The sequence below is a fragment of the Schistocerca cancellata genome, chromosome 8 (assembly GCF_023864275.1).
Source record: "Schistocerca cancellata isolate TAMUIC-IGC-003103 chromosome 8, iqSchCanc2.1, whole genome shotgun sequence".
NCBI lineage: Eukaryota > Metazoa > Arthropoda > Insecta > Orthoptera > Acrididae > Schistocerca > Schistocerca cancellata.
Genome location: NC_064633.1, coordinates 450156329 through 450182590, shown reverse-complemented (window position 1 = coordinate 450182590; position 26262 = coordinate 450156329). Strand labels below are relative to the sequence as shown.

Genomic DNA, 26262 nt, shown 5'->3' with positions numbered 1-26262 from the left:
TGGTTGTCAAAACCCTGGTGGAGAATATTTTGTAATATTGTTATTTCATCATGGACTTTGTATCGTTTAATACACAGGAATTTAATCAATGACAGTCCATTTAGTGAAAAGATGAATTATTTTCAATAATTTACCTTTCAAATTGTTGAAGTTTCTGTAATTTGCATTATCAGAGATAACTGCCTTAAGCCTGTACATAATAGTTGGATGCAAAATGCGGCACCAGGCCGCCAGCACGATACAATTCAAATATTCTGCAAACAGCAACTGTGCAGCCAACCAACACAGGCCACCTGCAGTGGGCCACATATCTTGTGCACATGGCACAGCATCCACTGTACAATCTACTGGAGCTGTCGTATTTGTAAGTGCAGGGCAGCAGACACACACTCTCTCACATTGTGTTCATACTTTGCTAGTATCAGTACCTGGATTATTTGTAAGTACGTGTCTACATTCCAAACTGTTTTTCACTCATATGTGGAAGAAAAATAAACTTTGGTTCATTGTGGCCGTGCTGTTATTTGCACCTTACAGTATGATACAACTGGCGACAAGCATGGGGTTCACTTCTGCGTGTTCAGTCCATTTGGTTGTTACTTCGGGTCTACTGTCAATGGAGTCACTGCTCCAATCTTTCCTTGAGTAGCAGCAGGCTCTTCTGGTTGCTATCATGAACTTGTTGGTCCACACCATCAGCATACCTGCCACCCCTATCCCCCTTACGATTATGAAGCTGAAGACTGGTAGGCTTACGAGAAGAGGCTTCAGCAACACTTCCTCGCTTTTGATGTCATTGTTGCAAACTTTTTAATTCTCTGTTCTTTTGTTGTATTTGCCTTCAGATCTACCAGTTAGCCCTGCTCCAAGAACCTGCATCACTTTTGTTCAGCAAACTATGTAAGATGTAGTCAAATTATCACTTTAAACCCATGCATGTCATTGGATCATGTGTAGAATTCTATCTTTGTCATGAACAGCACCACCAGTCCTACCAGGCTTGGGCAGTCAAAATCCACGACCTCAGTCACAAATGTTAGTTCGTGGCTGATGCTCAGCATGATCCCTATGCAGATTCTATGGTCTGAGACGCTATCATTCTGTTGGACCCTGACAAGGTGGTCTGTCAATGTGCACTACAGTGCAATAATTCATCTTTGGCTGAAGTGTTAAGTACTGCTACATCTTCTGAGGTATGCCGTGATGCTGGTGCTCAGACTGAGGCATGGTGTGCCAGCGCCATGGTGGCTCCTGTTCCTGGTCATTGGGAATCAGTCGGTTCTCAGAGGATGGCAAGGTGGAATCAGTACAAAAACAGCCTCCTCACTGCACTGGACAGTGACATATCAAATAGCAGCAGTGCTCCTATATTGTCCATACTGTTTCATGCCATATGACAGATCCACATGCCCTAAGCACATGGCAACTTGCAGCAACTCTACGAGCTGAGGACACACAGTGAGAGCGTGCACGCGTGTCATTCCCAGCCCCCTCCTGCAGGCATGGACATTGATGTTAATTGCATGCCCCCAGCAATTAAGTGGAGCAACTCATGGAGGGGATGAGCCAACATGGCCACAACTGGAATAAAGTGCTGGTAGTAAGCAAACTGTTTATCGTAGTTCAGGCTTGCTTGGCATTTGGCGAGTTACAACGAGCAGCATATTGCAATTTTGGGGAAATTTATGGTTCCCACCATATATAAATCTGTGGTTTGTTCCTTGACTTTTTTGGCAGTGGGTGATCACAGTGCTGTAAATTTTTTTGGTCTGGATGCTTTCAATGCATTTGGTTTTTCCATTTTGGATATGGTCCACCTCATCTCAAACCTGGTCCCTTACCAGCAGTTAGGCTCTCTATGTTATAAGTTATCGTTTTTTCTTGGATGCTTTAGGTTGTGCCACTAATTTTATGGTCCTCATTACCCTGAAACCAATGGCACACCCACAATTGTTCTTTGTGCGCTCCTTTCCATTGGCTTCACATGATCAAATGAAATCTGAACTGGACAGACTGGCATGACTGGGGGTCACGCAGCCTGTTACATCAAATGGCAAGTTTAAATTTTCAGTTAACACTTCATCTATCATTGACACTTATCATTTGCCTTTCAGAACAACTCGCAACATTCATACCAGGGTGCATCAACTACCTCAATGACATCATCTTGACTGGAGCATCCACAAAAAAGCATTTACATATGCACCTCGTTCACGGTCTTACATACTGCAGGGTTGAAATGCAGCTTAGTCATCCATTGTGTATTTGGAATTTCAGGTTTCCCAGGATGGTGTTAAGCATTTACGTCATGTCACCACAGTTACAGCTCTGCCTTGCACTACTATGTCAAAGAACTTCAAGCATTTTTACATAAGATTGCTTACTATCACCACTTTATTCCAGTTGTGGCCATGTTGGCTCATCCCCTCCATGAGTTGCTCCACAAGGACATTCCTTTCCAGTGGATGCTGGCCTACAAGTGCACACTTATGCTTTTGAAATCTAAATTACAGTCTGCTTCTTGTTTGGCTACTTTCAATCCTGGCCACCACTTGGTTTTGGCTACGGATACTTCTCAGTGCAGATTAGAGTTTCCTCTCTCACATGAATATGAGGATGGTTCCAAATGTCTGACAGCTTACGTGTCAAGAATACATTTCCTGGCCCCTTTGTCTCCTGATGTGACTCCAATGGATTTTAGTAAATGAGGATTGATCACTGACATTGTTTACAGGACAAGGGTTCAAAATCTAATAGATTTAAGCAAGCACCTCTGATGCTTAAGAACATGTGGTGGGAAGTGGAGTAGTGTTTCAATATCTGTAGCACTACAAACAGTGCCCACACTGAACTTTGCCAACAAGTATAAAAATGTGGGCACTCCTGTGTACCATGTTATAAATCTTAATAGCTGCTGATATATAAAAAAATGTCGTTTTCTACCTCTAGCCCAGATGACCATGAGACAACCATGTTTTTTTGGGAAAACTGGATCATAGTCTCTAATTAGGAAACATAACTAGCAGTTAAAAATAATTTTTTATATCAAAATTGATACTTAAATATTGCTAGTAATGTCATTAGATATTTCTATCAAAATTTACATAAATTAATGAATCATTCCCCCAATTAAATACATACAAATGAAGTAAATCTGCTTAACAATAATCTCATATGTTGCTTTTTCTGTACTTACCAAGCACAATAAGTTTCAGTGTCAGTTCTTTGGTGAAATTTTCATTTGTTGCACGCATTTCGTAAGTACCTCTATCTTCAATAGTAACCTGTTTTATTTCCAGTATAGACTGTTTCCCATTATATTTGGTTGAAACAATCATTCTAGGTGAATTGTTGATTACATCATCATTCTTGTACCACGAAAACTCAGGCTGTGGATGTGCTTCAACACTGATGACCCACTTCATGTTCTGTCCTTCAACAACTTCCATATTAGTTTTGTTCCCATTTACTGTCAAGTTTATGTAAGCCTCATTCCTTTCTGAAAAATAGACATGTTTAAGCAAAGCTGCATAAAAATATCAATAGAAATGGACTATTTACAATGAAACGTGTAAATCATATTTATCCATAATCAGAGTGTACTGCCACTTGTAAACTGTTAGACAAGGACCTTAAGCTATTCTAATGATGAGAACAGGCCAATGAGCAAGACAAAGGGAACAAGCATGTTGAGTATCATGGAGACAAATAATGAAGACAAACAAATGGTTAGAAAAAGAGACAGCATTACTGTGCGACTCTGCCAAATAAAAACAGAATAATGATTGAGAGATGAACCAATGGATTTACTGAATCACAAGAATAAAGACAGATACAGACCAATATTGATTGGGATGTAACTAAGCCAAAATAGATAGCAACTAGAAATACAGAATTGAATGAAAAAGTATGTACAGAGAAGAAACCATGTACAAGGAGGAGGTAGAAAAATACATTTCCACTATTTCTAGATTTTCACTTATGCCTTATTTTACGACTATGGCATTTCGCAAAGAAAATATTTACCTACATCTGTAAATACAGAGTCCTATTACACAGTATACTAATATTTGTCATGCAGCTTTACACGAACACTGCTACTTGCCATGAAGCTGACAGAAATATCCAATAAACAAATCCATGTAACAACGAAAACAACCAATTATTGATAAAATTATTTACTTGGATAGAAAAAAAAAAATCTACTCATCATGCTGTGGAAGAACACACATAAAAGACTGTTGTGATTGGGAAGCTTTCAGAGCCAGTGGCTCCTCCTCCAGGTACAAGGGTTGAAGAGGAAGGAAGAAGGGTGAAGGAAAAGGACTGGGAAGGTCTAGGAAAAGTGGTAGATTTTGGTAAAGTCAACCAGAACCATGGGTCAGGGGACACTTGCCGTACGGGATGAGAAGAAAAGACTGATTGTTGGGGTCTTCATAGGACGAGATTTGAAAACCTGAGAGCTTAAAAGGTGGAACATAGGGTAATATGCAGACCGAGATTACTGCTTAAACATCACACATGAGTTAATACGAGTGGGAAACTAAGTGCATTGTACATAACATGTAGAAAACTAAAACTGAGTGAAGCAGGGAGTAGTTACAGTGAAGAAAAGCTGAGATGGAAGAAATTAACATAAGTTAAGGCTCAGTTGGATGGCGAGAACCAAGGACATTTTGTAATACCAGTTCACACCTGCAGAGTTCTGAGAAACGTGTGTGTGAGGAATCCAGATGGCGCATGTGGTGTAACAAGTGCCAAGGTCACGAATGTCATTTTGTAGAGCATTCTCTGCAACAGGATATCGCAAGTTGCCAGTAAATACCTTCTGCCTATGTCCATTCATCCGAATTGATAATTTGGTGGTAGTCTTGCCGATGTAGGAGGCTGAACAGTGTTTACATAATAGTTGGTATATGACATGTATCGTTTCATAGGTGGCTCTCCCTTTGATAGTTATGTCTTGCCAGTTACAGAGCTTTTACAGGTGGTGGCAGGAGAGTGCATAGGGCAAGTCTTGCAGTAGGGATGGTCACAGGGGTAGGAGCCATAGAGTAGGGAGATGGGTGCAGAAGGAGCATAGGGTCTGACAAGAATATTGCCGAGATTGGGGGGGGGGGGGGGGCAACAGAAAGCTATTCTATGTGTGGTGGGCAAACTTTCAGACAGAATGGATCTCATTTCAGGGCACGATTTTAAAAAGTCATGTCTCTGTCAAAGTAACTGATTAACACATTCCAGACCAGGATAATGCTGAGTCATCCACGGTGTGCTCCGAAGCTGTTTTGTGGAGGGATCAGCCGTACCAGGATCGGATGTGATGGCCCGGAAAATCTGCTTTTTAACTAGGCTGGTGAGGTAATTACGTGAAGTGAAGGCTGAGGCGAGTATGGTGGTCTATTGCTGTAAATAGTCTGCATCTGAACATATACGTTTGCCTCGAATGCCAAGGCTGTATAGGAAGGTACGTTTGACATGGGAAGGATGGCAACTGTCAAAATGTAAGTAGGCCTACTTTTGTTTGTTGGTAGGTTTAATGTGGACGCAAGTGTGTATCTTGTCTTCAGTGAGGACGAGATCAACACCAAGGAAAGTGGCAAGGGATTCAGAATAGGACCATGTGAAATTTAATTGGGAGAAGATATTCAGAAATTCCAGGAATTTTAGCAGGTCAGCATCACCATGAGTCCACGTGGTAAAGATGTCATCATCTATCTATACCAAACCAGAGGCTGAAGACTTACGGATCCCAGGAAAGCCCCTTCCAAGCAACCCATGAAAATGTTGGCATAGGAAGGAGCCATCCTGGTTCCCATGGCCGTACCCCTGATATGTTTGTTTGTCTGCCCCTCAAAGGTGAAGTAGTTGCTGGTAAGTATAAAGTTGATTGAAGTGAGTAGAAAGGACGTCATAGGTTTGGAATCAGGTGGGTGCTGACTGAGAAAATGTTCAGCAGCAGACAGACCAGGTATGTGGGGGATGTTGATATAGACGGAGGTGGCATCAATGGTGACAAGCAATTTGTGTCGTGGGAGTGGGACGGGCACAGATTTCAGACGATCTAGGAAATGGTTGCTATCTTTGATGTATGAGGAGAGTTTTGCACTATGGGTTGCAGGTGTTTATCAACTAAGGCTGATATTCGTCCTATAGTTGCTGGCTTCAAAGCACCCACCGAACGTGTACCTGCCATAGCTGATCTCCCTATCCTATGGTTCCTACCCCTGTGACAATCCCCACTGCAAGACTTTCCCCATGCACCCTCCTACCACCACCTATAATAGCCCTGTAACTGACAAGACATATACTATCAAAGGGAGAGCCACCTGTGAAACGATACATGTCATATACCAGCTATTATGTAAACACTGTTGAGCCTTCTACATCAGCATGACTACCATCAAATTATCAATTCAGGTTAAGGGGCACAGGCAGTAGGTATATATGGGCAACTCGCAATATCCTGTTGCAGAGCAGACACTCGTGACCTCGGCACCTGTTTCACCACATGCACCATATGGATTCTTCCCTCAGATATCTGTTTCTCAGAACTCCACAGGTGGTAAGTAGCACTACAACATGTCCTTGGTTCTCGCCACCCACCTGGCCTTAAATTATGTTAATTTCTTCCGTCTCAACTTTCCTTCAGTGTAACTACTCTCTGCTTCACTCAGTTTTATTTTTCTACAACTTTCATTGTCTTTCCGGTCTATTTTTCGCTGTTCCTCTCCCACCTCTGTTACGTACAATGCACTTGGTTTTTCACTCTTATTAATTCATGCTTGATGTTTATGCAGTAATCTCTGTCTGCATATTACCCCGTGTTCCACGTTTTAAGCTCTCAGGTTTTCAAATCTCGTCCTATGCAGTCCCCAATAGTCAGTCTTCCTTTCTCATCCCGTACAGTAAGTCCTCCTGACTCTCGGTTCTGGGTGACTTTCCCAAATCTCTCTCCTTTCCTAGACCTCTCCAGTCCTTTTCCTTCCCCCTTCTTCCTTCCCCTTCAACCCTTGTACTTGAAGGAGCCACTGGCTCTGAAAGCTTCCCAATCACAACTGTCTTATGTGTGTGTTCTCCCACCGCTTGGTCAGTATATCTCATCAATAAACAAATCTACATGAAAAATATGTGTGTGCCTAATACCATAACTGCGCATGTCGTAACATGGTTGAAAATTATATTTACTGTCAGTAACAACACACATTAAGGTGTCAATGCACCAGGAAATGACTAAGGACCCCAGCATTCTTAAACATGCTTCTGAAAGACATAACAGTTATCCATTTTACACAATATTTTTACAGCTCATGTTTGCTAAATAAGCCCTTTATTTACTTTAATTAACTGACCAAGAAAATAATAATGGGTTGGGGAAAAAAAGAAAAGGGGTAGCACTTCTTTCTTTCAGTTAACACAGTGAGAAATGTTGTGAAGGGCAATCCACAATGAAATGAGATTCTTCATTAGTTTATGTGTGTGTTTCACTTAGTATATGACAATGTATACTGCTTGTTCTGAAGAGGTCATTACTTGCATGTTCGAAACTGCACAGCAGTAGTCTTCATGAGAAAAAACCTTTGACTGCTGTGCACAAGTTAACTTGTCATGCTCCACTGTTCCCCAGGTGCTGAGAATGTGTTTAAATGTGGCTCATGGGTTTTATTTTTGGTGCTATTGATGTGCAACGTATCCTGTTCCACCGTCTCTCAGTGCTTTGAATGAGTTACGTCATATGTCTTGGTGAATAAAACAGTTTCAATTATTTACCATACAACATGTGTGCCTCTGTGTGCTATCGTTTGCAAAAAGACTTCATTTTAATACCTTTATGAATGATGATAATTGTTACGACCACAATTCCCCATGCACAGGAATGGAATTGGGCATGTCACACGCAACTGCCTGGCAGATATAAAAAATAGTAACTCATGAACATACTAAGATACAAGTCTTCTCTCAATTTTAAATAAAATTTCGATACCTTATGTACATTTCAAAAATGTCAGTTTGTGAGCCAAAATCAATAATACGCAATGAGTTTTTTCCTCTATGAACTCTGGAAGTTTGTGCAATGATTTACTTAATTTTATGCAGTACAGTGACAAGTGATGAAAAGAAACTCAGTCCATTATCGAACAAAGATATCAGACTGTAAAATGTTCTCTTACAAATGGATGATAAATATTTCATAGTGACCAGAATGCTGTCTCAGCATATGTAGAAGCGTATGGCAATCAGAACAGTGACAACAAAGCCACACTCGACACAGAACGCGGAGAACACGTCTGGCAGCATAAGGGCTATGACTAAGTGATACCTGTGAACAATTCATGGGCCTGTTCAACCATCTGAGCTGTATCTTCCCCTTGATTAGCATCTTTGTGCCATCAGCAAACATTACAGTTATAGAACCATCCTTTCAAGTCATTCTGGGCTCAGTATAGATCTTGTGGGAACCTATCTATCACATTCACCCACTGAACTTACTTTGATGCATATCACACAGTCTGCTAATGAGACACTCAACTGTTATAAAGGTAAGGTACCATCCACTAAAGAGGGATGCAATTCATTCCATAACTTATTTGTGTGAAGTACAATTTTGTGATCTACCCGGTAAAAAGCTTTGACAAGGTCACAAAAGAAGGATAAACTTTTCTTGTTCAGCTCTGCTGGTACCTCAGGTTTGAGGTTTTACATTGCTGTCCCTGAGAAGAGTCATTTACAAATGCCAATCTGAAAGGTAGATAACAACTTTTGCTTGGTTAATGAGTCAGCATCAGAGTTGTGCAACTACCATAGGCTACCGCAGAGTATCATGAAGTCTTGCTGCTGTGAGGGGTGCTGGTCAAGTATTAGCAACAACTGGTTGTGGCTAATGTCCATCACTTTTGTTCCAGTTTCAGCACTTCCTACAATTTTGGGCTGTGACTTCTACTTCAGGTTCGCCAATGGTTTTAACCGTTACACTTCCTCAATGTGCTGGTGAAAAGGAAAGTTGGTATGTTTTGTAGAACGTTGTGCATAGGATGCCTGCTCACACTGACTTGTCTCTACAAGCCAATAGTTTTCACCATCCTGCTCAGAATGAAGGAGTACTCTGAACCTCGGTTCACAGGGCCTATGTTGTTTCAGAGCCTGAGAGTTTGTCAGCTGTTTTAGCCAATCTGAAGGTCACCTTTCATCAGAATGGATGTGCTGGATAACAAATCAGACTTATGTTGCACTATCAACCTACCACACACCGGGCGAGTGGTGATAATACCAAGCTGGTTCCAAAGTCTACGGCCTTTCTACGCATATATACGCATAAATAGTCATATTTTGTGGAGACTTCATGTGCAATGGGTTTTCTGACCCCCACATAAGATTAGGGACTTTTACATAGTTAAGGATGAAAGTGGTCTACGTAAAGCAGGCGTGTATTTTATTCCTTGTAGTTGTGGCACATCGCTATTGGTTTGACTATTCGGACCATAAAGGATCAGTGCCCTGAGCTTAAGTGTCACAAAAACTTATAACAGCCACGCAAATCTGTTATTGCAGAACATTGTCTTGGTACCTTTCATCCTACGGAATGTAACACTGAGATTCCGACACACACTTCCAGCTACTGAGGTAGTGTTATTGTGGAAGTAGTTGAAATTAAATTAGCAAGTAACCTTGTAAATCGAGATGGATGTTTTTGCTTAAATTCTGCCATGGAATTCTGCTTTCTCCCTTGCCAAAAGACACAGTGGAATAGGGTTAACAATGCTCTCCGCTAGTTTAGTGTTTGCTATGTAAATGTATTTAAAACATACATGGCAGTTCAAAATTTCAGCTACAATAATTTTCAATCAATCTGATGCCAATAATGTTTTAAGAAAGTAGATAAAAATATGTTAGTAAAATCTACTTACTAAAAATTTTCAAATATATCGTTTCACTGTTGGTATTTTTTGCATGATCTTTCACTTTACAAGTGTAGTTCCCTGTGTCTTCCAATTTTGCATTAAATATTTTTAATTTTCTTCTTCCTGTTGTTAAATGATGCCCAGGGCTCGTTGGAGGCTCTGTGTCTATTTTTTCTACTGTGATACGTTCACTCTGTTAAGAAACAAGAGTCAAAAAATCAAATATGGGTGCAAAATTTCAAAATGCTGTATCATATTAGACCACCATTATACATTATTTATATTTATAAAAAATTATTGCATCATTACATTATTTGTAGCTTCCCAAGTCCCTCTCCACAGATTAAAGATACAACAAAGTAACTAGAAGATAATTTAAACGCTGCTCACCTCATTTGGAACTATCCATTCCAAATCGTACCTTGTTGAAGTGGGTACAGTAATTCTACACTCTATAGTCACATTCTCACCAACTTTCACGTGTTGCAAATGGGTCTCATCAATGGCCGGTCTTGCTACAGAATCTGCATGTTCTGTAGAAACAACAGACAATAAATTGGCAGATGTGCACATTATTATGAAAAAATGCATCACATGGACAGAATATTTCTGCAAGAAAGATGAAAAAGTAAACACCAATAAAGACAACACATGACTAAATTAATAAAATTGAGAAAAATAAAAATAATACGAGGGTAATCCCAAAAGTAAGGTGTCCTATTTTTTTATAAGTACATAGACCTGTTTATTTCTACAATGGTTTACATTAGTTTACAGCTTGAACATTTAGCTATTTTTCGACATAATCACCATTTTTGTCGATGCATTTTTGTAGATGCTGTGGCAGTTTTTGTATGCCCATGTAATACCAGCTCGCTGCCATGCTGTTCAAAAAGTTATGAACGTCTTCTTTCACCTCGTCATCGGAGCTGAATCACTGGGACCACAATTAATGCTGACAGGTACTGTGAGACTCTGAAAAAACTCAAACGAGCAATTCAGAACCGGAGAAGACGAATGTTGAGCAAGGGCGTACACATTCTCCATGACAATGCTCACCCACACATCGCTCGGCTAACAGTTGCTCTCCTGCAACAGTTTCAGTGGAAAATAATCACCCACCCACCCTATAGTCCTGACTTGGCGCCCAGTGTCTATCACCTGTTCCCTTGGTTAAAAGTTTGGCCGGAAAGTGATTCAGCTCCGACGACGAGGAGAAAGAAGAGGTTCATAACTTTCTGAACAGCATGGCGGCGAGCTAGTATGACATGGACATACAAAAACTGCCACAGCGTCTACAAAAATGCATCGGCAGAAATGGTGATTATGTCGAAAAGTAGCTAAATGTTCGAGCTGTAAACTGATGCAAACTATTGTAGAAATAAACATGTCTATGTACTTATAAAAAAATAGGATATCTTACTTTTGGGATTACCCTCGTAATGATAAATAAAAATGAGAGGGTAGAGGTTGTATTTAAATCTTGGAAGGTGTCCAGTCAAGATGCATAGATACATTTGAAAAAAAAGTTCCATCCTCCGGAGTTAAGAGAAATTAGAATTGAGTGTTGGGATCCAAATAGCTCATGCAGCATAGTAAAGCACTCGGGTCCCTTAAGTTATGCAATGGAGAATTTTCAACAACTGGGTACTTGGGGTCCTTGAAACAAGCACTACTTCAATAGCTCTTAATGGGCTCAGCCAGTCTGGTAACAGACATTCCCATATAAAATGCTGTGGACAACATGTATGGTTTAATGTGTTACTTTGCCTTTTATGTTGTATGATTCACAAGTGTTGCAGCTGGAGTAAGTGGCACTGGTTGGGTGCACAAGACATGTTCAACAGTGGGAATGGCTGCATGACTAGGAACCGTGGGGTAAAGATACTGGTCTGTAAATCTCATTGTTTGATTAGTATGTTAAGAAGGTTACATGAGCGACAGTGGATGATGTGGGAACATTATCAAGAGATTATCTCATTTCAGGGCTTGACCTGTTACAGGAGTTCTTCCCATTCCATTCACAGATTGCTCGTGGGAAGAATGATTGTTTCAATGCCTCTGTGCATATTGTAATTAATCTAATCTTGTCCTCTAATTCCCTATGCGAATGACACACAGAGTTTTACTATATCCTTTTGTTATCATTACTACTTTGTGATCACTGCTATTTCATTATCTCTCATACTTCTCAAATGCAGAGATAAATAATTTAAAGTGTAATATGCTGCTGACTGACTACCTTCATGAAACCCCATAAAAAATTCCAAGTAATTATTTTCAGCAGTACAGTCATAGAATGATAATGTATTCTAGAACACAGGAGAATGCATTATTTTGGTAATTATCTGTAAAAGTGATTGAATGCCTATAAAGGATCATGTAGAAAGATGTTTTCTGAACACCACAGTAGCAGCTCTCATATGGAAAGAGTTGTCCAGGGAAATGCCAAAAATTTTATTGAATGAGATCTATGTCATATCTTGTCATAATTTCAAGTGATGCAAAGCAAACAGAAATAAACTGTGGTCATTATGAAAACCTGGGAAGGAGTTGCTAACAATTTCATTAGATTTATTTAAGGAGTATAGTAACAGCAATTCCTGGCAAGTAAGAGAGCATAATTAGGACAGATGGTCCCTTAGGGTCCAAAGTTTTGATGTTAGATGTCCTCTATTAACTTTTTGTGAATTATACACTGTTATACAGACATGGCAAATACTTAAGTGAATATTACTTGAATAGAATGTTTTGCAAGTAAAGAATGTTCAAACAATAAGAAACAGACTCCTTGTTCTATGCATTCCATGACTCAAAATAAGGATGTTGGTTTTGTGTCATATTGGAGCTTCTATTAAAGCTCAATCCTTACAATATTCTTATATTTTTTACACAAGAAGTAAAATTACAGCTACAGAGATAATTACAGCAAGCAAATTAAAATAAAAAATTGCAGTAACTGTGCATACAATAAAAAACAATTTTTTTGAATATTTAAGACTAACATGCAGCTTCACTGAATTCATGTGAAACTAAAGGTTATAAATTTTGATTTGGCTTCAAGTACTAATGTTAGTTACTGAATATGCATCCTCAAGTTTGAAATACTTGCAGATGCTTATTTTTACTTGCTGCAAAAATATAACAGAACTAACAACACATATTAGTATTAACAATTTGAATTAATATTAATTAACTTAAAGGTACGTTATTTTATAATTTTAAATGCTCATCTAAAAGAGGAAACATTGTTAATATTTTATGCCAGGGTGGGATAAGACGCCACAACTACAGAAGCAGAACACAAATGCACACAGTTGAAACTTACTCATAACCGAGAGAAAGAAGAACTTTTGTTGGGTATTATTACCATATGTTGCAGTACACGAGCAAATGTCTCCTCTAATTACTTTTTTAATAATGAGCCTGTATCCCACCCTGGGATGAAACATCTGCAATGTGAGAATTTCACAATATACTACTGTTTTGAAAGAGAATGTAAAATTTAATGATATAGAAACATACTGCACTTTTTAATGCTTTTAGAAAGAGTGTGTGCTGGCATTTTTACATTCTGCACCACTTTTTTCCCTTCTCTCCGACCACTAAATTTCTAAGCTCAGATTTTCATTCTTCAAGGTTTTTTAACAAATGTAATGCCTTATGGCAGTTTATTCACATATGTCACTTTTTGATAACACTGATAAAGACATTTCTGCACTATTTGAACGGTGTCACTGAAGTAGAGAGCAGTACAGCTAACCAGCTTAATGCCTAGAAGAATACAAAATCACATCCACAACTTCATGTATTATCTTCGTATTAGTTACACTTTGCATGTAACAATTTTATCCACCTTCGAATGATTATGTACATTATAATAGCACAAATCATCATTTTAATATGTATCTGTATTGGAAACCATCAGTGTTATTATGTTTCAGGTTTAATGTAAAATTTTTCATTTTATTGTCAAAGTAAGAATAATACCTACTCTCACAAAAGCCAAATGACTGAACCATTGACATTATTTGTCAGCTTACTTGAAATGGTTCAAAACAGTCTGTTTAGAACAGAAAGGGTCAAATCTCAGAGCTCAAACCAAACTGTTACTGAAGCACGTGTATGAGAGATTTTAATTTTTATAGCTGATAAATGATCTACAGAGCTCTCTGGACAGAAGAGCCACTTTGTGACTTACAAGTGTGTGCAGAAGTATGATTACCAGCCGGACTTTTGAAGATATTCTGTAGAGAAGGAATGTGCGAAACAAACAGAATAGATTAACAGCAACAAATGATGAACAACACTGGGTTACTGGATGGATTTATGTTACTTCCTGGATTTTTCACAGATTTATGTTGCTGCTCCTTCCTCCTGATAATCATCCCCTATTTATTTCCCTTTTTTGCTACTTTTTCTCTACTGCATCGTTCTTTTGTTTATCAACCGCCTTTACAGATTTTTTCCTTATCTGTGAAGTCTTTGCAAAAGCTCTCTAAGCAAGACTATCTGGAAGTTCAGTTAGTAATCACAGTTTTCAATTTGAATTTCTGCTGGTGATCACTTTTATTCAGGACATATTGATGTATCCTCTTATAGATACTGTAATGTATATATTTTTTAAATTTTTAGATTTTTATTTTCTCTGATAAAAGATCAACCTGATGATAAAAATAATACAATGTTAATATATCTAAATTTATCTCAATATTTGAAGCTATACGTTTCTCTCCCTCTCTCATCTTGCTACATATACAAATTTGCAAATGTTTCCATCCTGCTAATCAGTCAATAATTTAGTAAGTTTTGAGGTGCTATTTCCACTTGTCTCCTAACTGATTCCCATTTCTTCTTGATATTTAAGCATAATAATTATGTGGTTCGCAAAATACAACATAAAAATTACCAAAAGGTGTCAATATTTGTAGAGTCTTGTCTCTAACATGGATATGAAGCTTTACTAGTATCATTTGTCTGAGTGAGTCAATTAAACATTACCACATATGACTGTTAATCTCAAACTAAGCAATGATGGAAATTTAGTTGATTGAAAACAGAGCAAAATCTGACACCAAGAGAGACTGGGCTTTGATGTATCAGAAGTGGGCATTGCTGCCATTTGGAAAACAGGGAAAGGATTAAAGAACTTTGACCAAATAATATTCTGGCTGGTTCAAATGATTAATTATTGTTTACAAATGTGCTGCAAAATGAGTCAGTAGATAATACTGGTTCCCTTTCCCCAGAGGACACAAACTATTCAATGTGCATCATGGCAGGAAAGAGATGCCTAGTCTTTTGGAAACCATTTGTAAAGCAGGTGCTGGACTAGCACCCTGGAAGCCTATGGTGCAGTGCAGGTACATAGATGGCTTCATCATTTGGAGCCATAGTACGGAATGCCTCGATAAGTCTCTGAAACACCACACTAGTCAACACATCAGTATTCATTTATCACGTAAGTAGAGGAAGATAAACATCTACTCTTCTTTAACATGCTAGTGATGAAGGTGTAAACCTGAGCCATATCATATACTGCAAATATACATTCATGAATCAGTATTTACATAAGCTCAAATCTCCTTCCCACCCAATATGGGACACAGACCAATACTCTTGTCACTTGCTCTAGAACCATGGTTCCCAACCTTTCCGAGACCATTACCCCTGGCCAAGACAAAATGCCATCTAATACCCCAAACAAAGTTTCAGACCTAATTAAACATTAGACTGTAAAAAAAGTTAATAGTCACATGTTTAATGTGAGCAAATATTTGCAATACTACTTACTTAATGATCAATGACAAACTGAAGCATTTTCTATGTTTTTCGTGGTTCTGCATATTTCTAACAATAATTCTTATATTTGGTTTGGTGTACACAATTGCACAGCAGAATTTATGTACCAAGTTCATTCAGTTCCTTACGTTTGTTCTCATTGCTACCACAGCTGGAAGTCTACCATAACTCAAGTATGCTGCAGCGAATGGAATTGGTATTCTTAAGGTTTCTTCCAATAATAATGGCTATTGGTGACAAACTGTTCATCGAAACAATATCATTCTGTTTATGAAAATCTATTTATAGTGTTGTCTTTGCAAGGTGAAGAAATTTTACTACCTGAAAACATTCCTTCACCCACTGAAACTAGTTTACATCAAACGTCAAATCTGAAACAATAGCTACTATTAGACTTTATTAATGATGGCACAGGTTACTACCATACAACGGATTGTGACAGCGAGGAATAGAAGAATAAAGCTGACCTCAAGAGATTTTGGTACGCTAATTAAATTTTCAAAACAAATTTTTTATGTTTATGAAACTAAACATTAATGCATAGTTCGTATTAACAGTTTTGACTCTTGACAATAAGAGATTATCTCTTAACACGAAGATCATTCAAAACTTGAGGGTGGGTTCATCAACTATGGAGTGAGATGCATGTCGAAATTACTGGGAGAGACAAGAAAGCAAATAAATGCATTACAACTGCAATATGAAAAGAAGTGGAAGTGGGCTAGACAACACCCAAGAAGGTAAGTTATTTTCTGAATTCCAAAAAAACAGGAGCAACTGTGAAGGCAATCTTACTCAAGGTAAGCCAATAACAACAGAAAATACGCAGGAGCTACAATGATTTGTATCGCTCAAGATTACAGTACATGGACTTATGCAGCTGGAGCTTTTATTCCGCGATTCATATCATATGGCTGCTGGTGACTTACAAGATGTTATATATTAACGTCTACCAACATTTTGACAATGGAGATAATTTTAAAACAGATTTTTTATTTTACACTGGTGTGTGTGAATGGGGAACAGGGGATCGGCATAATAACCCCTTGGTTGGGGATTGCTGCACTAGAACAACTTGTGAGCCATATTACCTCAGACGCGAGAGACAGTACTTTCAGTACTTCCCAAGAAGCAATGTATGTTCCACTAAGGATACTGGAAATGTCATGAAGACAAGCACCTGGCAAAATGGCATTTTAAAGATGGAATAAAGACACAGTATAAAAACCACATACATAGTTACTTAGAAAACCACTGGGTGCCTCTGACTGCCCAAAGCCAAACAGGACCCATTCACAGCATCGTGGGTTGGTATAGCAAAGTGTACACTGGAATGACAGGATGATCTGTTTACTTCAGAAGTGCATAGCAAAAACTAAATTACATGTTGTAACACATTAACAACTCTCCTGTGGTTAAGAATGTGTTGAGTGATACCAAGCATTCTGGAACTTTCACTGAAACCTGTAAGAATTGAGTGGACAGGAATTAGCATATCCTCCTGTTCCAAAAACAATCAAGATCTACAAGTGTAATAGATGATACTGGTATGTACAATAAAGCAACTGTGAATGGAGATGTCAATCATATACTGATATATTACAAAACATTGGTATGAGGATCATCTAGGCAGTAAATGTTTTGGCATAACTAAATAAATATTAAAGACATCAACACAAAACTTAACTACATTTTTTAGTGTAGTCACCATATCTGTCAAGGCACTTACAGCAACTGGTACTAATTTTTCAATTCCTGTGCTGTACTCCTCTACCACCAAAGATCTGTGCCAGGATGTCACTGCTCGTTTGAGTTCATCATCATTTGCAAATGGTTTTCCATCCAAAAATTCTTGTAGTTTTTGGAATAAGTGAAAATCACTTGGTTCCAAATCAGGGCTGTAAGGACGATGCCCAAAAATTTCCCATTTGAGACAATGAAGTTCTTGCTGCATTCTAACTCATGTGCGAGGTCACGCATTGTCATGGATCCAAAAAAACCACTGCCGCCAACATTCCACACTACTGAAGACCCATTCACTGCAGTATCACTACAAATACTCTTCGATTTACCTATAAATTTTGATAGGCCAAACATTTTGTGTATTCAGAAAAATGAACGATACTACGCACTCTGCATTAGGCAGCATTTGCAACAGACACCGCTATTTTGAAGGGTTACACAACAAAGAGGTACAATTGTTTGGCAACAAAACTCAGGTCACTCCGAGATGGGTAAACGAGCTAACTGGCATGCATCACAATGTTTAGGGATCAGCATTTGGTGTGTACATAGTCATTATTTCCCAAATGTCCCTCATAACGTCTACAAATGATAAGATTACACACATTTTTTTTTTAAATACATAAACAAAATGCATACTTCTCTCTAAGTTGATATAATTCTATTTCCTACCTACTACTTCTGGATTTTCGATATTAGTGAGCATTATTTTTGTCACGTCCCTATCAAATGAACTGAACAAAACCAAGATTCTATAAATATTTCTTATATATAATTCAGACATCATCATACTATGAAAATTAGAGTAATTCCTAGTATGAGGTCTGTTCAGAAAATTCCGGAACATTCATTCATAACTTCGTACCAATGGTGTGTTGGAGCAAAATGTGGTTGGCATTCCTGAACATGCCTGTGTTTAATGTGTAACTGTCAGATGTTTCACTGTTGTATGTCTGTTAGTTATTGTACAGAGCTGTATTCAGTAGAACGTCATGCTGCACTAAAGGAGAAATGCATCTTCATTAAATTTTATGCAAAACTCAAGAAAACCTTTACAGACAGACACACACTAAATGATGCAGGAGGCCTACGGTGATGTGTGCATATGCTGTACTTTGTGTTACGAATGATTCACATGGTTTAAAAATGGACGGACTGAAGTTAATGATTACCATTTGATGTCTATCAACAACGCTAATGTCAGCAATGTCACGGAAATTGTGTGTGCCATTCGAAAACTGGCTGCCCGAGAGAGTGCAGATGAATGTAATACTTTAGTTGGATAAACACGAATCAAGCATGACTACTGATCAAAAAAACAAAATCACTGTGCTGCCTCAACCCTACAGTCTCCAGACCTGGCTTGTATGAACTACTTTTTTTAATTTCCAAAGTTGAAAACCCTGATGAAAGGATGAAGACTTGCAGCGATAGATGAGATAAAAGGAAATTGGAGACAGCACTTCGCACAATCCAGCAAGAGGAATACCATGTCTGGTCCGGAAGTAGAAACGGCATTGGGAGTGGGGGTATCAATTGTTGATGAGAGTATTTCAAAAGAGATCATGTACAATAAGTAAAAGGTATGTGTAGAAAAATTTTGTGGACCTTGTACATAATACCAGTGATCATTTTAGGGCGGGAGGGGGGGTTGTGGTGGTGGTGGTGGTGGTGGTGGTGGTGGTGGTGGTGGTGGTGGAGTAGTAGTAAGTCAGGATGTGAGAACACATTTGAATTCCACATTATGCATGGTACTAGGGTCATTCAATAAATAATGTGGAACAGATTTTTTTTTCTCACGACATATTTGTTATTAAGAATTAGACTTGGTTACAATATCTATCAACATTTCTTGTCCATGTACTAATTTCCTATGTACTCTCGATCATACTCTAAGGCCTACTGCCAGTGTTGTGAAAGAGCATATATTCTCTGCTGGTAATAGCTCTTGTCCTTCATGTGTAGCCATGTTTCAATTATATGCATTACCACCACCACCACCACCACCACCACCACCACCACCGCCGCTGGTCCCTCATGGAGAACCTCTACATGACTGACGAAGATGGAAGTCCAAGGGCTTTAGGATGGATGAGGCAATGATTTCCAACACAATTTGGTGATGTGTTCCCATAACCAGATAATTGCATAAGGGTCTGGACTGTTGTGTTAGCGGAAGATTTTTTCCAATTCTCATCAGACCAAACAAGTCAGAAATGGTTCTTGCATTTTTTTCTTCTTCACATGGGCCCCTGAATTAATGAGTGATATTCTTGGTGACATCTATGAGAATGACACCATGCTATACCAAAATAGTGTCATCACGACTTTGCCACCAGATGGAGCAGCCCTGAACTACTCCATGTTTCGTAACCATGTGTGGTATCGCTCTAGAGGCAGGCTTTTATTTCCAGATTAAAGTTATGCACACTCGTTTTGGCACCTGTAATGACCACTGACAGGAAAGCCTTCCCATTGCCCTCAAACTACTTGAGTAGTTTAGATGACATGCTTTTTCTTTTAATCTTGTGGTCTGTTATGAGTTCCGGAAACCCATCCTCAGTACACCTTTGAATATCAAAGAGTTTTCAACAAAGCACACGCTTCCAATGCTCACCAATAGCTGTAGAGCAAACTTATCTAGTTGTTAGATGGTGGTCTCCATGAATAACGGCATCCACACATTCACCATGGCAGAGTGTCCCAAACGAGTCCCATTGTAGAGCTCACTTCCTCCACTTATTGGCACTTTAAATCTCTTTGCCCATCACCCAATACTTGGTTGGTTGGTTGGTTTGTGGGGGTTGAAGGGACCAGACTACAAAGGCCATCGGTCCCTTGTTCCAAGGCCATAAAATCCTACAAGGGGGGAAAGAAAAAGAGAGAAAAGCAACTGAGATGACAAGGGACGACATAGAACCAGAAAGACACAGACAAAAGGAATCAAAAGCACACAGTATGACAGTGGTTGGCTGACCATGAAAACAAAAAAGAAAAGTCAACCACCAAGAAAAACACTAAAAACCACAATCTAAAACCATAGGCCAAAGGCCAGACGAAAAAAAAAAAAAAAAAAAAAAAAAAAAAAAAAAAAAAAAAACAACAACAACACAAAAAAGGACACAAACCCTTAGATAGAGCGATAAAAACCCCCTGCATGAATAAAACTCAAAACTAGGTCTGCCATTGCAACGACATCCGATGAAAGTTCAAAGAGTGTACCTCGCAGCGCAAACGTCTGCCTGAGCACAGTTAAAAATGGACAGGCCAACAAGATATGAACCACTGTCAACACTGATCCACAGCGACAGAGAGGTGGGTCCTCACGTTGCAAGAGATGACCATGCGTCAGCCAGGTGTGGCCAATGCGTAGCCGGCAGAGAACAACTGAGTCCTTGTGGGAGGCTCGCAAGGAGGAGAGCCACACACCTGTAGCCTCCTTGACGACTAAGTTTGTTGGGTAAAGGCAGGGTGCGCCATTCATCACCCCAGGCACCAAGTGTCTTCTGCAACCAAACTGACCTGAGATCACACTGTGAAAGGCTAATCTCCAAGGCCGGGTCACTGACAGCCTGTTTGGCCAGTGTGTCTACCCGTTCATTTCCCGGGATGCCGATATGACTCAGGGTCCACACAAAGACCACGGAGCGGCCACAACAAGCAACAGTATGGAGGTACTCCTGGATAGCCATCACCTGACGAGAGCGAGGAAAACACAGGTTGATAGCGTGTAAACTGCTTGGGGTGTCACTACAGATAACGAAGGACTCACCTGAGCATGAGCAGATACACTCTAGGGAGTGAGAGATGGCTGCCAGCTCAGCAGTGAAAACACTGGAGCCAGCCGCCAGTGAGCTTTGTTCAGAACGATCCCCTAAGAGTAAGAACATACCAGCAACCATCGAACCATTGGTACAGATGACGTCAGAGCGTTGAAATACGGCAAGGAGTGAAAGAAAGTGGCGGTGGAAGGCCTCAAGCGGGACTGAATCCTGCGGACCCTGTGCCAAATCGAGCCGAAGGTATGGGCACGGCATACACTACGGAGGCAGACCCATATGGGAAATGTGTGCAGCAAACCAGCCAGTAATCATTGGTGCCGGATCCGCAATAGAGGGACACCAGCCTCCAGAAGTATGCTGTTGACAGGGCTTGTGCGGAAAGCTCCAGTGGCAAGTCAGATCGCACTGTGAAAGATGGGGTCAAGTAAATGCAATGCGAAAGGTGATGCCGAACCGTAAGCCAGGCTCCCATAATCAAGACGGGACTGAATTAATGCCTGATACAGTCATAGAAGGGTAGACCGATCGGCACCCCAGCTGGTGTGACTCAAGCAATGAAGAACGTTAAGATGCCGCCAGCACGTTTGTGCCGGATATGAGGCAACCAAGTCAACCGGGTATCGAAAACCAATCCCAAAAACCAATGCATCTCCACCACAAGAGGTTCGCAGTCAAGATAAAACCGTGGCTCAGGGTGAACAGTGTGACGCCGGCAGAAATGCATAACATAGGTATTGGCAGCCGAAAACTGGAAGCCATGCGCTACAGTCAAAGACTGCGCCTTGTGGATAGCACCCTGCAGCTGCCATTCAGCAGCTGCAATGCCAGTGTAGCTATAGTATAGGCAGAAGTCATCAGCATACAAGGACGGAGTTCACATCACCAGAAACTAAGTTTCCTGTAGAGCAATGTAGAGCAGGAAAGGGTGAAGGCTGAGAAGTTGTCGGAGCTCAGCTAGGTGGTGGAAAAAACAATTGCAGTTCCACTGGAGAATGACATTGTCCATGGCCGAAAAAGGCGTGACGGGACCGAGGAGACATATTACGGCACTGGGTCACCTGCTGCCACCGACTGAGTACCTATGGGAGTGACATCCATCGTGGCTGATTGACTAGCAAGCTCTACGTCCTCAGCGGACACCAAAATCTCCACCCCATCCTCAGACACAGAGCTGGTAGGTAACGATGGTGGTGGGGGGTGCCACCACAATTTCCTTCATCTTAAAGGTCTTTTTCAATTTCTTGCACTGTTGCTTGGGTTGCTGTAGCTGGCAGGGCTTCTTTGATTCAGTCTAGAAGACTGAACAGGAACACGAAGCCCTACCACCAGCTACCTGGGGCTTCTTCAGCATCCAATGGTGGGTGTCTGCTTTGCCACTGGTAGGAACCTGGGAATGGAGCGACCCCAGGGACCCCTTCCTAGTGAGAGAAGCCGAAGAAGACTTACGCTTCTCTGGCTTAGTAGTGGGGATGGATGTCCTCGATGGTTGGGGGGGGGGGGGGGGGGGGGTGCTGCCCCTGAAGTACATGGTGCGGGAGCAACAGGGAGGGAAGTGCCCTCCTCACCATCAAGGGGTAAGGTGTCATCTTAAGGCTCTGAGAGCCAACCGTAATTGGTGCAACAGATGGGGCTATCACTGTTGTCATATGAGGAAGTCATGCACACAGGATGGAGTCTTTCATATATCCTATTAGCCTCAGTATAGGTCAGTCGGTCCAGTGCCATATTCCGCTCTTTCTGCAAGATCCTGCAGTCTGGTGAGCAAGGTGAATGATGCTCTCTGCGGTTGACACAGATCGGAGGTGGGGCGCATGGACTATTGGGATGTGATGGGCATATGCAATCTCGGCATGCGAGGCTGGAAGTACAGTGGAGAGACATATGGCCGAACTTCCAGCACTTACAGAACTGCATCGGGGGAGGGATATAGGGCTTGATGTCACACTGGTGGACAGTCACCTTGACCTTCTCCGGTAATGTATCAACCTCCAAGGCCAAGACGAAGGTACCAGTAGCAACTTGATTTTCCCTCAGACCCGCATGAATCCACCGGACGAACAGCTCGCCGCTCTAGATTGGTGAGCAGCTCGTCATCGGACTGCAAAAGAAGATCCCTATGGAATGTAATAGCCTGGACCACATTTAAAGTCTTATGGGGCGTGATGGTAACTGAAACATCTCCAAACTTGTCATAAGCAAGTAACCTTCGTGACTGGGCAGAGGATGTTGTTTGTGTTAAAACAGCCCCAGAGTGCATTTTGGACAAGCCCTCCATCTCTCCAAACTTGTCCTCTAAATACTCTACAAAGAACTGAGGCTTCGTCGCCATGAAAGACTCCCCATCAGCTCTCGTACAAACTACGAACCAGGGCAAATAAGTCTCACTGCCATCCTTAGCCTTTCACTCCTCCCACAGAGTGGCCAGGGAGGGGAATGATTTTGGATCATATGTCTGAGCATTGAATTGAGCCCCAGAATGCTTAGAGACTGCTGGCGGCAGGCCACTAGCAAGAGATGATGTACCACGCTTCATTGCGGGTCACCCGCCAATACCACCCACTCCGACCAAGGGCCCTCCCCACGGGCACCACCCAGCCTCAGCAAGGGCCACAGGCAGGATCGCCATTGCTGGGAGTCCCGATGCTCCAGGGAGATAGGCATCTACTCCTTGGCACATGTGGGGAGTTAACAGTGCCGGCATCAGCATAGTGATCCCTGTGTTGTCAGGGGGCTACAACCAACAGGGTACATGGTGGCCCCACCACAACGGACTGGCTACCATGCTGGATTTTAGGTGCTATGATGTCCACGGTTGTCACCTCCGCAGAAAGCGACACTGCACAGTGCATGGCGGAAATTGCACCCAGGAATGTATCCTCGCCGAAGAGATGGAGAACGAGCGGGACTGCAATGCGACGACAAGGAAGCAGGCTAAAGATCTCAATGCACTATGGACACAATGCACCATGTAAGGCACCCTTCCTCAATTGGCTCGCTCTTCGGAAAATTTGGAAATAAGGAGGTCAAACCCTACAGGGGAGCATCACGTAAGGGCCAAAATGTGAGAGACTCCTTTTAGCCACCTCTTACGACAGGCAGTAATACCGTGGGCCTATTCTTACCCCCGAACCCGCACGGGGTCACCTAACAGTACTCTTATCAACTGCACAGAAATGTTTAGGCATGTTCATACCTTCTTTGGAGCCATTTTTTATGGCTCACTAAACCCCTAACATCTGTCGGAATTGTTCAAAACTTCACAAACATGCAAAAGATGCATCACATTTGAGGCATATAAAATGACTTTTCCTCTATGAATTGTGTTTTATTCATCTCGTGACATACATTTGCAACCCATTTGGTTTGCGTACAAAAGACATGTCAAAAATTTATAATACGCTTACAATGATTTTTACACTAATAAATAATAGCACTATAATAAATAATAACACTATAAGGATATTTCTTGGAATATGTAATGCACTGTATCCAGCTAAAATTTCCAGTTTGTCCTGTATGAATTCATTCACTGAGTAGTAACACTTCAGTGTCAGTACCTCATACAGCTTTCTTGTAAGTGGACCTAAATTCATCTGCATCAATTTGTTCCCTTTTAATTTATTAAAAATTTTCATTCCCATGTACTGAGGTCCCTGGGCGCACAGTCTGAGGCAGTGGGTGGGTAGCATAAAATTTTCTTCGTTTCTAGCTTGGTTTCCTTCAAATAATTCATGTCTGGTATACAAAAGTGTAACAATCTCTTATGTATAAGGATGGCAGAGTTAATATTTTAAGTTTTCTAAATAATGGTTGCCATGGTTCTTTGTGATTAGCAGTGCACATATTTTCAATGATTTCTTCTGTATTTTAGTATCTACACTGGAAAAAAAACAACAACCCAATAATGGATTTAAAGTAGCTTGAATATAATATGCTACTTTTTATGTGTACATGTCAGTTGCAGTTGATAGTATTTGGATTGCAAATGCAAAGTTGCTCAGTTTGTTTGCTAAGTATTCAATGTGTGCCTGCCAGCTCAAATTTTTATCTACATTTAAACCTAAAAATCTGACTGAGTTGTGTACAACCTTAATCTGCTCACATTTTGACTGTTTGGTTTTTAACTGCATCATGTGAGTCTTAGGTATGTTTAGATTCAACTCATTTAGCTGAAACCAAGTTTCTAAGGTACTGAGGGTACTGATCACAGATTTGGGAATTTTTTTCCGAATCCTGACCTTCAACGAAGACAGAAGTTTCATCTGTGAACAGAATTGATAGGGACCTGATATTTAATGGTAAGTCATTAACGCAGAAGAGAAACAGGACTGAGCCTAATATGGAGCCTTATGGAACAACCTGAGATTTTTTTTTCCACAGCCAGAAAAATAAAATGCACCATTTGAATAGCTGTTAAACATTTGACAAAAGTTACATGGTAGGCACCAGATTGCATATTTTGTAGTTCAATGTATAATGTGTGTGTAATACACATCAAAATACTCATCGAAGACTTTTCCATTATGTGTTTTTGAAATTACCTTGCAGTTTTAGCTTTTATGATGAAGTGTGTGTTTAAATGTGTCATGAAAATTCCAGGCTATGATATAGGTCTGTCTATCAGCACCACCTTTATTCGGCCTTCACATTACTCAGCTGTGCCAATTCTCAACCGAGTATAAAATTTTTCTCAGAGGAAAGAGCAAAATAGCTACTTGGTTCATTTCTTTAACCAAAAGCGTGTAATGCATCCATATTGTGAGAGACAAAGTCCTCAGAATGAAGTATGGACGTAGGACATCAGTCCACATACGGCATCGAATTCTAGCTGTGCCTTTTTATTTGCTACTTGCTACTTCTATCCGCAACTGAAATCGCAGCTAAACAAGAGGATCACAGGAAGAAGTAAGAAATTCGGCCAACAGATGGCACATGGTGTTGAATGTTAGAGGCTTATTTGCGACTCTCAGTTGTGACTGAAATCGCGGCCAGATTCTGTTAAGTTATTGTGATATCTATGACTTCTCAATCGCTGTGAT

The 26262-nt window shown here is 40.5% G+C and overlaps 1 protein-coding gene across 3 annotated transcripts in view; it reads right to left on the bottom strand.

Moving 5' to 3' along the window:
* LOC126095181 (vascular endothelial growth factor receptor 1) overlaps nt 1-26262 on the bottom strand; it is a 549049-nt gene that overhangs the window by 116679 nt on the left and 406108 nt on the right. For 2 of the 3 annotated variants that reach the window (XM_049909913.1, XM_049909914.1), the window contains exons 6-8: nt 10287-10429; nt 9903-10089; nt 3197-3499 (exon numbers count right to left, since the gene is read on the bottom strand). In XM_049909913.1, coding sequence (XP_049765870.1) covers nt 3197-3499; nt 9903-10089; nt 10287-10429 — 633 coding nt within the window. Of the gene's footprint in view, nt 1-3196; nt 3500-9902; nt 10090-10286; nt 10430-13224; nt 13354-26262 lie in introns of those variants that run through there. The other variant, XM_049909915.1, reaches the window with a different exon arrangement.